Source organism: Zerene cesonia, chromosome 11 (genome assembly GCF_012273895.1).
Source record: "Zerene cesonia ecotype Mississippi chromosome 11, Zerene_cesonia_1.1, whole genome shotgun sequence".
In the NCBI taxonomy this organism is placed as follows: Eukaryota; Metazoa; Arthropoda; class Insecta; order Lepidoptera; family Pieridae; genus Zerene; species Zerene cesonia.
Genome location: NC_052112.1, coordinates 8,923,169 through 8,937,329, shown reverse-complemented (window position 1 = coordinate 8,937,329; position 14,161 = coordinate 8,923,169). Strand labels below are relative to the sequence as shown.

The window sequence follows — 14,161 nt, the reverse complement described above, 5'->3', positions numbered from 1 at the left end:
GTAACAAGCATAGTCTCAATCGTTAATCGTGGGTCTAGCTTAGAGCAATAGTTTCATATCCTGGCTGAATAACAATCAAGTAGCATAAATGTTTGAAATGCAGATGCCAATGCAGATCACTGAAAACAATAAAGTAGATTTTCTTACTGCCACCAGAATTTAATTCATTTCATCGGAAAAATATCCGTTGACTCCTTGGATTCATGTAGACAGTTCTCCTTATTTCCATACTCCTTATTAATAACTTATGTATAATATTTTGGGCATTTTCATTTTTATCTAAATCAGACTAGTTTTTTTAATGTCGGATAAACGCGACGCTCAGAATTATAAATTAAAAAAGTATAAGGATGTCTTATCCATAAAAAAAAACAAACTAAGTAGGTAATTACAAAAAGTTTTTTTAATATTACAAACCTTAATCATTCTTATCGAAAGGCAACATATCTTATAAAATCTAAAATAACAAATATTGTACATATATGTATTCGAATAAAAAAATTTAAATCGAAATTAGCGGCGCGAAGGCGGTGTTGTAAACGAGGTGACATCTAATTCCGTAGCAGAAGTAGATTTGGCTTGTAGGGAATGTTTTGAGATCACTCGCCTGGCCCAAGCGAGGTCACGTGAACTTCTGGACCTTCTACATCGCGATTTAGAACTATCTGACGTTACGCTTTGTTCTGAAGAACTGCTCTCAGATTCGGACCACACAGATTCGGTGGCATGTTCTTCGCGATATGTCACAGAACGGGTAGCCGTAGTCGTTGAGTACATTTGAGGACAGACTTTTGCACCCCTTTTTAATACTTTCACTTCATCAACTGACGTTTCAATTTTTGGCGGGCTTTTCGACCGGTCGTCTCGACCAACGTCAATAATGTTTTTATTTTCTCGATTTTTCGTTCCTATGGATGCATCACTGGAATCGCTTTTTTCACTCAAAATTACATCCATCAATTTTTCTTTATTTTCGTTTAAATCGTACACTCGCTGCGTCTTCGTCGAACTCAAGGAAGAAGTTTTTATCTTTGAGCCTACACTACGTTTAGTTCGCTGCTCTTCCACATAATAAATGTTATTTTTATGACGAGGCAACATTGCTGGGATATTGGATTCCACATTTGCATAGGCGACGTCTTTGCAACAGGATGATCGACTCGGTCGTCCTTTGCAGTGACAACCTGCATCATCATCACCAAAAATGTAGCTATAAAACAATTGAAGTAAACATATAGCAACGCCAACGAGAAGAATGAAAACAATGTAAATATAAGGGGTCCAATCCGTGTTTAAATAAACATACGAATCTCTCAACCTCTTCCAAGGTTGCCATTTCGACACCTCGGCGTCTTGAAATGCAAATAGGTTACGCCGTGAAAGCCCCTTTCCATAGTTTTGGGCGGCAGCTGCTATCCTTAAAACACCCCCATAAGCAGCGTACAATTTCTCATCTACGAGGTGTGGAGCGACATCACGTTTCATCCAGTGCCATATCTCATTATTAAAACTAACGAAATCAGTATGACGACATGTATCTGGTGACCGTCGTAAAAGACATCGAGATGCGGTAGTGTAATATTTTAATAATACATCTTCGGATTTCGGTGATGTCAAACTTAATAACCCATTTGATCTAAAAGGAAGCGCCATAGCAGAGGGCTCATTGTGATCGTCGATCTTTGGTGGCGGTAAATGAATACAAGAATTGGTATCTCGTTTCGTCACTAAGAAATTACATGGGTCGAAGAACTTACCAACACCCACTTGAATTTTGTCAACTTTGATATTATTCCAATCCGGTAGACTTTTTGGTTTTTTCCAACCTAAGCCTTGAGTATTGAGAAAAACTTTTATTTTATCATAGTAACTATGAAGCTCCCTTACGCTCCTGTAAGGAACAAAACCAGCATAATAAGCAAGTCTAGCTGTAGGTAATATATCACTTCTCAAATGGGCTCCAATAGTATCAGCAAGTGCCTGTTTTAGTAAAGAAGCTGTCTGTTTATCTTCCGCAATATCCACTAGGCATAACGATTTTCGAAAATATCTCAAAATATCTCTTATGTATTTGGAATCCATTTTATCTGGAGCCACTTTTGGTGGTACCATCTGTTCAAATACTTTCCGGGCCCGTAACTTTGCCAAGTCATTTTCACTCCAACAGTCGGTCCTGGTGATGCGATTGTTAAATAAGCTACTACCTACATGAGAACATATTGTTATTTCAATAAATATTGAAATTAAAGCAATATAAAACATCGAATAGGAAATACATGAATAAAGTTTGGATAATCAAGCAATTCTAAAATTGTGTATCTCTAAAATTCACTTTCTGAACTCTGAAGGAATATAAATAATGAAAGGTCGCTGAAAATGATAGTATACAGACTGTATAACCATCATATAGCAATACAAGGAGGTGACGGTAGTTTTGAGTTACACATTTATTTTTTACAAACAATACCGTTTTGACGTAATGAAAACATCTCTAGTGAGGGTTGAATTATATTGGTCACGCAACATTTACTTAATCGACAATGAGCCTAGCCTCCTATTGTTACGCATTGCTGAATTTTAACGTTAAAAATTCATCTCGTCATACTTGCGTATCAAGGAATTATATTGAAGTTAGGCCTGTAATCTTTGACATTTCAAATTTTATTGTTTTCACTGACAGTTGACTTGTCAATAAAAGTAACCGCAAATTTGCGCCGTATTGAATTGAATAAAATTTTTAAACAAATAGTTTGCAAATTGAACACATTTTTTTAGTAATGTATAGAATTATGAAATGACAGTTTCCCAAATTGTAACTGTACTTTAACTTCTTTTACTATAATATCTTAGATAACAAACGAGAATGTCGAAGGTAAAAACATGAGTTTGTATACCTTCTATATATTGCAATTAGATGAAAACAAAATACATAATCATAAAAATAACATTAAAATTTTTCCTCCAAAAATTTCATTACGCTTTAGAAATTACTTCATTGAGTTCATTAATATTTATAAATTATGGTTTGAATATTTAATTATTTTCAGAGTATTCGATCATATTTCACTGTTGTAAAGAAACAATGTGCAGAACCCAACGATGATTGTGATGAAATACCAGAGTCACCTGATGTTCTTCTAAAAAACAAAGTGAGTTATGTACCTAGTCTCTGCTTGTCATCACTTTTCCCAAAACATGTTAAAATTATATTTACATATCCATTAAATATGTTACCTTTTGTTTTCCTTTTTTTAATTTAATTTATAAGCACTAACAAGTTTTCAGTTTTGTAATAAATATTTATTACAGAAAAAAATATCAAGAAAAAAGAGGCTAATAGAGGATTCAGATGAAGAAATATTTACACCTAAAAAGAAAAAACCTGAAGCAACTTCACATAGTAAGAATCAAAAGAGTCCAAAAGGCACATTAAAAGAAGTACCAATTACAGAATTATTTGGAAAAGGTAAAATACAGAAAACTGAAGCTTTAGTTGTTAAGGACAGAACAAAGAAAAAGACAGAAACTGGAATTCATTCTGATGATGAATTTGAGAAAAGTCTCCTTGAACTTGATGAACCTAAAGATCTCAATGGTATATCACCCACTAAAGAAAGCCATTTAGTAAAAGATTGTGACAATAAACCGGCTAAAACTCATAAAGAAACAACTAAAACTGACAAACTTAATAATACATCACTCAAAAAAGATAGCCATTTAGGAGAAGAATCTGATCTAAAACAAGACAACATTTCTGACATTAAACCAGCAAAGTCTCATAAAATAATAACAAAAACTGACACAGAGCAATCAAAATGTAATGAAAATGACAAATTACCTAAATCAAGTGAGAAAAATATAAACAGTGGTAACAAAACTAAAGGAAATAAATCAGAGATTGTCACTGATATCAAAAAGTCAAAAAATGAAGATAAAAAGAAAGCAAGCCCTAAAGACAATTATCAAACAACTGAAAAAGTTACGAAGAATCATGAAAATAAAGTTGACAAGGAATCAAACCACAAGAGTGAAACAGACAGGCCTAATGATGATATTAAATCAAAGAAGAAAAGTAACAAAAGAGAATTGAGTGAATTTCTTGATGATGATGATCATGAAACAAGCAACAAGAGGAAAAAACCAAGCCTTAATGATTCTGGTACGGTTCTTTTACAAATTTATTTGTTTCATAAAACTCAAATTCATGTTATTCTTAATTAACAGATTACATACATTTTGTTAGGCTACTAATATTAAAATTGTGTTTTCTAGTGCCCTAGTAAAGTCAAAACAACAAAACAAAACAATACAAATTACAAAGAATTTCATACATTGACATGGTATGACATATCTCAGTCACTCGTATGTAAAAATAATAGATCCATTTGGACAGGAGTAATAACATGTATCCTCAGTTTTAGGCAGGAGTGATAAAAAAATTGAATTTTTTTATTCATTATCATTAAAATTACAGTTCTCAGCGATGAAGAAAGGCATGAAAAGAAAAGACTTTCAGCTGCTTTATACCAGAAGTACTTGCACAGATCTGGCCCGAAGCACTTGGGATCTAAAGAAATGCCTGAGGTGTGTTTAATATGATTATTATATCTTCATACCAATATTGTATGGGTTCAAATAAAGAAATAGATGTTCTCCATCTAGAACTGTATTACATAAGCTCTTGTATTATTTTCTTGTGTAAATGTTTGAAGTAAATAGAGAATTTGAAAAACTTAAAAGAATATAAAATACAATCGATGCTAATACAATCAATCATGAGGTAGGATTCAAACCCGCGTTCTACTCCGCGCTGTTCTGAAGCGAAACTTAATAAGTACAAAAAATTAAAGACTTCATGGAGCCTCTTTAATGGCAAAATATTAATATTAATTAATCCATGCTGTGATTTTAAACTAATAGCAACACAGAGCTGTGATAAACAGGATGCATTTTTTATTTCAGGGAGCACCAAATTGTTTTAAGGATTGTGCATTCCTACTAACTGGAGTGTTGGATTCATTTGAAAGGGATGAAATTGTTGAGACTATCACTAAATACGGTGGTACTTTGAAATCTGGAATAAGCAAGAAGGTATCGTTATATTATATTCTCTTATATATTTAAAATATTTACAGCTTTTATAATTATGATATAGATAGAGTAATATATTTATTTATAAATTTCATAACTGGTCATGTTTAAAGTCTCATGGTGCATTTACACATTCATACGAATTGCGAGGCGTATTATAAACACGCGTGTGTATAACAGTGCACTCGCTGTTCGCCATGAGATTCACGTATTCCTTTTTAGACCGGTTTTTCGGACGTAATCAAAGGGAAGATGAATGTGTGGACAGTGCTTTGCGTCTACACTCGTATACGAATCCTTCTTCGTGTAACCCGAATGTGTAAATGCACCATTAGGCATGAATATCCAAATAATTTTCATAGGTCACACATGTGTTGGCCGGTGATGACGCTGGCCCGGCTAAAATCAGTAAAGCGGAGTCACTTGGAATTAAGATAATTAATGAAGACCAATTCCTCGATATGATCAGACAATCGTTAAACGGTGACGCAAAAAAAGATGAAATCGAACCTAAAATTAAAATCGAAAAAGTTGACAATCGTGGTAAAGCTAAAAAATCTCCTAAAGACATTAAATCTAACTATTTTGAAAAGGATAAGCAAGTTAATATTAAGAAAGAAAGATCGGTATCGCCGAAAAAAGAAAGCAGTGCCAAGAATGTAGAGAAAGTTAAACCTATGGAAGCTGTTAAAAAGGAAGAAAATGTTGCCAGTGATTCATGTGAGTTAACATATTTAACTCTGAATTATATTTTCAAAAAATAAAAAAATGCATAAAATTGTTTAGATATGAATTAACTCTGTAATGTACCTACAGTTTCTTCATTACAACTATCACAGAAAAGTGTACAGTAAGTTAGTAATAAATAAATTTTTTATAGATTAGCTTTTTTGAGATATAAATTCTTGGTGATTTTCTTTTCTTTTAGTGGTAGACAGGACGTGCAGTCCCGGGTTATACTTGCATTATTCCTATATGATTTCCGGTGCAATAGCTGTCCTCCATCCCTTCTTGGTTCTAAATTCTTTGTAGCAAATTTAATTCGAAATGTTTCACTAGTTTAGCCCTGAAAAAGTTAAAGACAGTACTTTCACATTTATAATATAACAGGGATATCTGTAAAATTACATAAAAATGCTTTTTGTCTTCTTTATAGGTGATGTTAAAATTCATTCAACAAACGGCACACCAGCATCGCTTATGTGGGTGGACAAGTATAAGCCGACAAATATTAGGCAAATCATTGGACAACATGGAGAAGCTAGCAATGTTAAAAAGTAAGTACAGTTCGTCCTTCCCACACATCCCTCACAGAGTTTCACCCAGTAAATAAAGTAGTAAAATAAAAGTTTTTCCTTTACATCCCAATGTTTCTATGACAAATAAAGTAAATCTTCTGTGCTTTCTTGGGTCTCAAAATATCATTGTACCAAATTTCATCGAACTCTGTTCATTCGCTTAAAAGTGAAGAAGACATTTTTGAGTTTGATATGAAATTGTTTGTCCCATTTTAGAATTTGGAGTTTTACCCCCAGGGATATTGGTGACCTTATTTATTGAAATTAATATTTAATATTATGTTCTTTTTACCTGGATTTTTTTTTCATTGTGATGAATTAGAAAGTTATCCAGCTTTCTTCTGAGAAATCTGCTAAAATACTTCTAACATTTAATGTTTTATCCCATGTTGTATATACAACCAAAAAAATATTTTATTTTCATTGTCCATCATCTTCCTATAAATGTATTAATACTATCCACAGATTAATGAACTGGCTGACCAAATGGTACATTAACAGAAAAGCGAAATTAACAAAACCAAATCCTTGGGCCAAGAATGATGATGGTGGATTTTATAAAGCTGCCCTACTCTCTGGTCCGCCGGGAGTCGGTAAGATTTTTATGATTATCCGTTAGAAATGTATTGTTTTAATAAGATAAATTTTGTTACCACTTTTAGTGCTTTATATTTTATCTTTCTATGCAGTACTTTAAACCATTTTTGAATATTTTTTTTTATGTCATAATCGGCATTGGAGCTGGTGGATTGCCTTATGGTGAGCGCTACCACCGCCCATAAACATTTGATTGAACACCGCCATGGTTAAAAATACTTTAGCTTATTAATTAAAAAAATTTATTATCCTTTGATTGTGTCAGGTAAAACAACATCAGTGAGTCTGGTTTGCAAGGAATTGGGCTTCGATACGGTGGAATTTAATGCGTCCGATACGAGAAGCAAGAACCTCATCAAAGAGCAGATCACCGAACTACTCTCTACCACATCGCTTTCTGGCTTCGCTAGAGGTATCGTAATAATTTGAATTACTAGACGCTCGTCCCGGCTCCGCCCGGATATCAAGATTTAAGATACCTGTATGGATAATACAAGGGAACATTTAATCGGGATAAAAGTATCCGATCACCCAAGTCAGCTCATACCAAATTTCATCATCTCATATTTCATTATACAAAAAAAATATTAGCAGAGAAGTTAGCTAAAATTTTAAAAGAAAATAATTCACAGTACAAAATAATATTTTACAGGTGTAACAGGCAAACAAGCAGTGACCAAGAAACACGTTCTAGTGATGGACGAAGTGGACGGAATGGCTGGGAATGAGGATAGAGGTGGGTAGTAGTACTATATCATTATAGGTTAGGTCCTAGGTATAGATACATCTATACAGGGTGTCCCGCCAATGGTGTACTATGCTCTACTGAACTTATGGTTTTGCAAACGACGCTTTTTTTATTTATACGACAAGCACGATAATGAATTCGTTCCGAAATTTATGGGTGTCTATTTGATATCGATTGTCGCCGTCGTTTAAAGATTATTTTATATTTCAATTATATTACATACATTATCTTCTCACACACATTAAATGTGTAGAGATTTTTTTTTTTTATAGTTTTATAGCATTTAAATGCTTTATATAATGTATAGAGATTAATTATTGATTTTTTAATATATTGAAGATTTATTAATTAATGTTTTTTGTATTCGCTATACATGAATTATAAATCGTGGGATATAGTATGGATTCTATAAAATAAATAAGTAAATCAAACAGCAATCTGCTGTGTTTCGTTCGGCGAGTGGGGTAGCCGGAGGCTCATATACTTTTCGTTATCCTTCCCAGTCCTTTCCTTTATTCCTCTCGCCAATCCTTTCTTAATCCCTTCCCAATTTAAAGTCGGCAATCCATTTGTAGAGGCATAAGGTCTGTAATGGACTTTACGCCTCTCCAAATGTTCATGGGCGGTGGTAGCGCTTACCATCAGACGTCCCACCAACTCCATTGCCGACTGTGACATAAAAAAAAAATATCGTGATTCCAGGTGGTCTCCAAGAGCTAATAGCTCTTATAAAGTCGACATCGGTGCCAATAATCTGCATGTGCAATGACAGGAACAGCGAGAAGATGCGCTCGCTGGTCAACTACTGCTACGATCTGCGGTTCAGTCGACCGAGGGTGGATCAAATTAAGGCACGCATCTATTCAATGTCTATACTAATATTATAAAGATTAAATATTTGTATGTTTGTAATTTTTCACACAAAAACTACTGGATCAATTTCAAAAATTCTTTGGCCATTGGAAAGCTGCAACTTCATTGAGTGATATAGGCTTTATGTGTAACGGGCGGAATCGGGGCGAAGAACTAGTAACTTTTTTTTTTGGAGCATTCATAGTTAACAGAAAAATAATTATACTGAATTTCAACTAAAATTACCACACTAAAACACTGATAATATAACTTGTTGGCTCTGATTTTGACTATAGAGTATATAAATTTTCAATGCAAGTTCCCTGTCATTTTGTCAGCATAATATGACCTTATATTTAAATAATAAAATCACTTTCCTAATCCAAGCGGAGACAAATCCACCAAACTAAAAATCATTAAAATCCATTCAGTCAGTCCTGCGTTATATGATGCGTTGTGGTAGTGGTGTCTTTTATTATTTATTTTTTTATTTATTTAACCAATTCCACACTTCCAGGCAGCCATGATGTCCGTCTGCTTCAAGGAGGGCATCAAGATACCCGGCGATGTACTGTCGCAGCTGATAACTGCGGCGGGGCAAGACGTGCGTCAGACGCTACACCTGCTGTCCGTGTGGAGTGCTGACCCTCGGCTGGCTGATAAGGAGCATCTGCAGAAAGAGGCCCAGAGGGTCAAGAAGGACATCAAAATGGTGAGATATTGCAGTTCTGATCGTTTATTGTTACTTTCTCATCTCCAATTTTAATCTGATTAGAATATTAGTGATTTTTTCTTAAGTTTATTAAAATATAACAATGCGATATTGGTTGAGTGCAATTAAATATCTGCCTATATCTAAGTTGAAGAAATATGAACTTTGTTCACTGACTTCAAAGACAACCTCCACTAACTAGGTTATCAATTCGACTGTATATTCGTTGGCTTTCTTATCGCAGAACTTTCGCCTGGGTGAACCGATATTGATAATTCTATTTTACAATTAATATATACTAATCTATCTCTGTAAAAAAAAACACGGCTCTGATCAGCTGTAAAGTAAAGTCTGAACAGCTGTTTTGCGTAAAAGACTAACAAACATTCAACTTGTTAATATGTAGTATGATATCTTTAATCACCAGGGGCCATGGGAAGCGATACGCAAGGTGTTCTCGGCGGAGGAGCACAAGACGATGAGCCTCAACGACCGGAGCGATCTGTTCTTCACGGACTACAGCCTGGCGCCGCTGTTCGTGCAAGAGAACTACTTGCAGGTGTCACCGCATTGTCCCAAGTAATTGTGATTTTTTTTTGAAATATTTTGCTTGATTTTAGCTTTATATTTGTGTTATTTAAAGAAGCTTATAGAATATTTGAGCCAGAAATTGTGCTAAATATACTTTACTAGACGCTCGTCCCGACTCCGCCCGGATATCAAGATTTCTGTTTTATCCCAAGGGAGCATTTAATTGTGATGAAAAGTATCCAATCACCCTAATCAGTCAGCTCATACCCTGTCTATATACCAAATTTCATCAAAATCCGTTCAGTAGTTTCAGCGTGATTGACGGACAGACATCCAAACGAGCAATCTATCACATCATAATATTAGTGTGGAAGTGTGATTACAAAATTATCCATACGTCTATCTGTATCTGTAACATAAAAATAATGTCTTATTACTATATGCATATGCATGTATATATGGCACATAATATATCTAAATAACATTTTATTTTATACTTTTTTTTGTCTGTTTGGTTGGTTGTTTATTCCGGCTTATATTTGGAACAGCCGGACCGACTTTAACGGCACGGTCTTCCACCGGCACATAGCTAATGTAATAAGGAGTTACATAGCTAATATACTAGTAGACTACTGTTAGATTTAGTTTTTCTAGTATGTGGCGGCTAATATCATTAATATTTAAGTATAGTAGTTAATTTTGTTTTGTAGTCATTGTAAAATTATTCCAACATAACTCTAACTTTCTGAAGGTATTTCTGAAGCAAAATAATAACTGGACCGACCACGGACCGCTAGAATCAAATATATTAAAATTTATATATATAATAAAAATAAAAAAGAATCATAAAAAAAATCACTCGGTAAAAAAATATGAGGCAACAAACACAACAAAGCCACCTCCTCCCTTTCTTGAAGTCGGTTGAAAAGTGAAAAACTAGAATTTTCATCGTCAAATATCATATTTGGATGTATTGCAGGCACGAAGTATTAGATAGGTTAAGCAAAGCGGCAGACAGCCTTAGTATAGGCGACTTGGTCGACGCGAGGATACGCGGCAACCAGGCTTGGAGTCTTCTGCCCATACAGGTGCTGCCCATACATTTTAATAAGTATTTATAGTAAAACTAGCTGACCCGGCAAACGCTGTACCATTTACGGGTAGAAAAAATATATGTTGACCGATTCTCAGACCTACCTGATATGCACACAAAATTTCATAAGCATCGGTTCAGCCGTTTCGGAGGAGTATGGGAACGAAAACTGTGACACAAGAATTTTATATATTAGATGTGGGCTACATTTACATAAGGAAAAGGTTATAATGTTTGATTTGCGAGTTGGTTATTTGAGTAGGAAATGATCTTTAGATTCTGAAATATGTTTTATGCAATGTTTGTTATGTTTCCATATATTGTAATACATAACATAAACAAATATTAATGATGATGATTTATGTCTTCATAACAGATAGATTTCTGGTTATGATAACAATTGTACTGAATTTTCGCCTAAACAGTCAAATCTCCTCAATTTTTGCATGTATGTAAGAATTTTTTAGATGATGATGAATCAAGAATATAAATTTATTAATCAAACCATTCCCAGGCGATGTACAGTTCTGTGATACCGGGGCAAGTGATGTGTGGGCACGTATCGGGGCAGATACAGTTCCCGGGCTGGCTCGGGAAGAATTCGCGCGCGAACAAGATGGCGCGCCTTGCCCAGGGCATACATGCGCACACTAGACTCAGGTAACTGGGACTCATCAGAATCTATTGATTTGCTAACACCAAATACAAAAGCCTGAGTACTTGTATTGGAAATAATTTGGGGGGGGGGGGGGTACCATCGTCCATCTTTTTTAATCGTTAGCGGAAAGGTATAAATTAAGTAATAATAAAGACTTTATTAAAACTGTAAAATACATACAATTATATTGGTAGAAACTAAAGCCTGTGTTTGTGAAAACTGTGTTGCAGGCTTTAGAATCCCTCACATTTTTGCTTTAAACCCTATAATAACAATCTATAAGCCTTCGTTTTAAAGCTCTACAGATTAATAAAAAGTTTATAAAATCTACTAGCTGCACCCGGCAAACGCTGTTCTGCCTTACTCTTATCATTTAGGGGTATGAAAAATAGATGTTGGCCGATTCTCAGACATACTCAACATGCACACAAAATTTCATAAGAATCCGTCAAGCTGTTTCGGAGGAGTTTGGCAACGAAAACTGTGACACGAGAATTTTATATATTAGATATACTTTGTAGCACATCCGGATCGAAATCGTCGATATTCCTGGACTACGCGCCTCACATCCGCGACGCCATTTTGAATCCTCTCATCGCGGACAAGATGGACGGTGTCCAGCAGTCACTGCAAGTGCTGGAAGAGTACCACCTGCTAAGGGAAGACCTGGATTCCTTGACTGAGCTCTCTGTGTGGCCTGGACAGAGGAACCCTATGGTCTTGGTTGATTCTAAGGTGCTTATTGTATTTAATGTTATTGTTAAATAAGATGTTAGCTACATATTAGTAGGATATTTCAAGAGTTGATTAGCATTTCACTGTTGCTCTAATGACTTGTTTATATTTATTTGTAACATAATATGTTATCAGTATTCTTCTCTATAGAAACGTACGTATACGTAATTAACTTCATTTATGCATAAAAATAAAAAAATAAAAAAAATACGTCTCAATTTCAACAGTTTGACATAAAAAGGAAAAAAAAAATTAAAGTAATTGATGTAAATGTACATCACTGTTAAAATGTAAACACGGATAGATCATAATATCGCGGGACATATTCTGAGAATATCACTAAAAATAATACGTTAAATTCAAAGTCATAGGAGGACATAAATATTTAAGAGTAATGTAGAATCCTGCTGTAGAAATAAAAAAATGTTAAGTCATTATATAATATTCTTCATTTTTTTTTGTGTGCTTAATAGGTGAAAGCGGCAATGACGCGTACGTACAACAAGCAAGCGAGCGCGCTCCCGTACGCGCCGGGTGCGATCAAGCGCGTCAAGCAGGCAGAAGACGCCGACTCGCTGGACGTCGAAGAAGAAGAACAAGAAGACGATAGTGATCCGGAGAATGATGCCCTAATTAAGGTACTAGTTGACAGGTAGACAAAAACTAGACTCTGGGCTTTAATAGGGTCAGATTAACCATTAGGAAGAGTAGGCTGTTGCCTTTCTTGTCATCTCTTCCTACCTTCAAGCACACCTTAAATTCAAAAGTATTAAATAAAAACTACATTGTGTAAATTTGTATGTTGGTTCCCCTCCAAAATATTTAGTTTATTTGTTTTTAATTTTAAGTTATAATATTATAGATTTATTTTTTCAACAGCACAAGCTTCTAACCGAAACATTTTTTTTTCAGAAAAAGAAGACAAAGGAAGTAGAAAAACCATCAACAAGCAAGGAAAAAGGACAATCAAATAAAGGAAAGAAAAAGAAATAATGCTCTAAATATAAATTAAGATTTTAATTATGTCTGTGATTTCATGTATGCCCTTTAAATTGTTAATCATAATGGACCTGAATAAAATTAATACTAATATTCCACTGTTTTTAATTTACTACCATGCAAATGTTATTTGAGTACATGATTACGAAATACATTTAAAACATCCAATTCACATTCATGTCATGTCAATGACATAATTTTTATTATATTTTGATGATAACTGTGTATGTTTGAATCAAATCACTGTTTCTGATTGTTTTTTTATAAGATATAGTTATTTCATATATACATGACAACATACATTAAAGATGAAATGTATAAAGAGAATAAATTGGAATTAACAAATAGACCGATAATAGTGATCCATCTGTAATTTCACTGTTTGATACTGTAATAGCAATTATCCCTAATAATAAATAACTTATCACACATAATCCATATAATTTAAAATTAATATCCTAATTTAACAACAGGGTATAAAGGTAAAAAACAAAAACACAGTTGGATGCACAGCACTATTTTTATTGTATGTTACATAATTGCATCTAGCTTCATATCGCACTTATAGAAAGTGCTCAATCTCTTATAATTTTCTTTACTCGGGGGTCGTCTGATCTCATAATCGTATAAATTTGTTTGTATCTTCGGTTATCACCATCATTTTTCATGTATCTGTAACAACCGACGCATCCTAGCCCAATACCAATGAGACCCATCACAGTAGCTCCATAAATTTCTGGGATTTCTTCATAACCTTGTTTAAATAATTGGCCAAGGGTTCTTCTGGCTGCTGGCGTGGCCATTTTTTACGTTAACTATCCAATTCGTAATAAATGAAATAAACACA

General features: G+C 34.2%; 2 protein-coding genes across 2 annotated transcripts; one reads left to right on the top strand and one right to left on the bottom strand.

The window, feature by feature from the left end:
• Positions 1-388: 388 nt before the first annotated feature.
• Positions 389-2,262, bottom strand: LOC119829856. Its single transcript, XM_038352555.1, has one exon. It carries the CDS (start codon positions 2,260-2,262, stop codon positions 514-516), a length of 1,749 nt encoding a protein of 582 aa, XP_038208483.1. The 3' UTR covers positions 389-513.
• A 415-nt stretch (positions 2,263-2,677) lies between these two features.
• LOC119830291 (replication factor C subunit 1) lies at positions 2,678-13,402 on the top strand. The gene is made up of 18 exons (XM_038353250.1): positions 2,678-2,872; positions 3,048-3,149; positions 3,310-4,159; positions 4,475-4,584; positions 4,963-5,091; positions 5,454-5,811; positions 6,248-6,368; positions 6,855-6,982; positions 7,252-7,398; positions 7,639-7,722; positions 8,437-8,585; positions 9,104-9,298; positions 9,726-9,877; positions 10,809-10,917; positions 11,437-11,582; positions 12,102-12,315; positions 12,789-12,953; positions 13,228-13,402. The coding sequence occupies exons 1-18, from the start codon at positions 2,864-2,866 to the stop codon at positions 13,306-13,308; spliced, it is 3,249 nt and encodes a 1,082-aa protein (XP_038209178.1). The 5' UTR covers positions 2,678-2,863; the 3' UTR covers positions 13,309-13,402.
• The last annotated feature ends 759 nt before the right edge of the window (positions 13,403-14,161 follow it).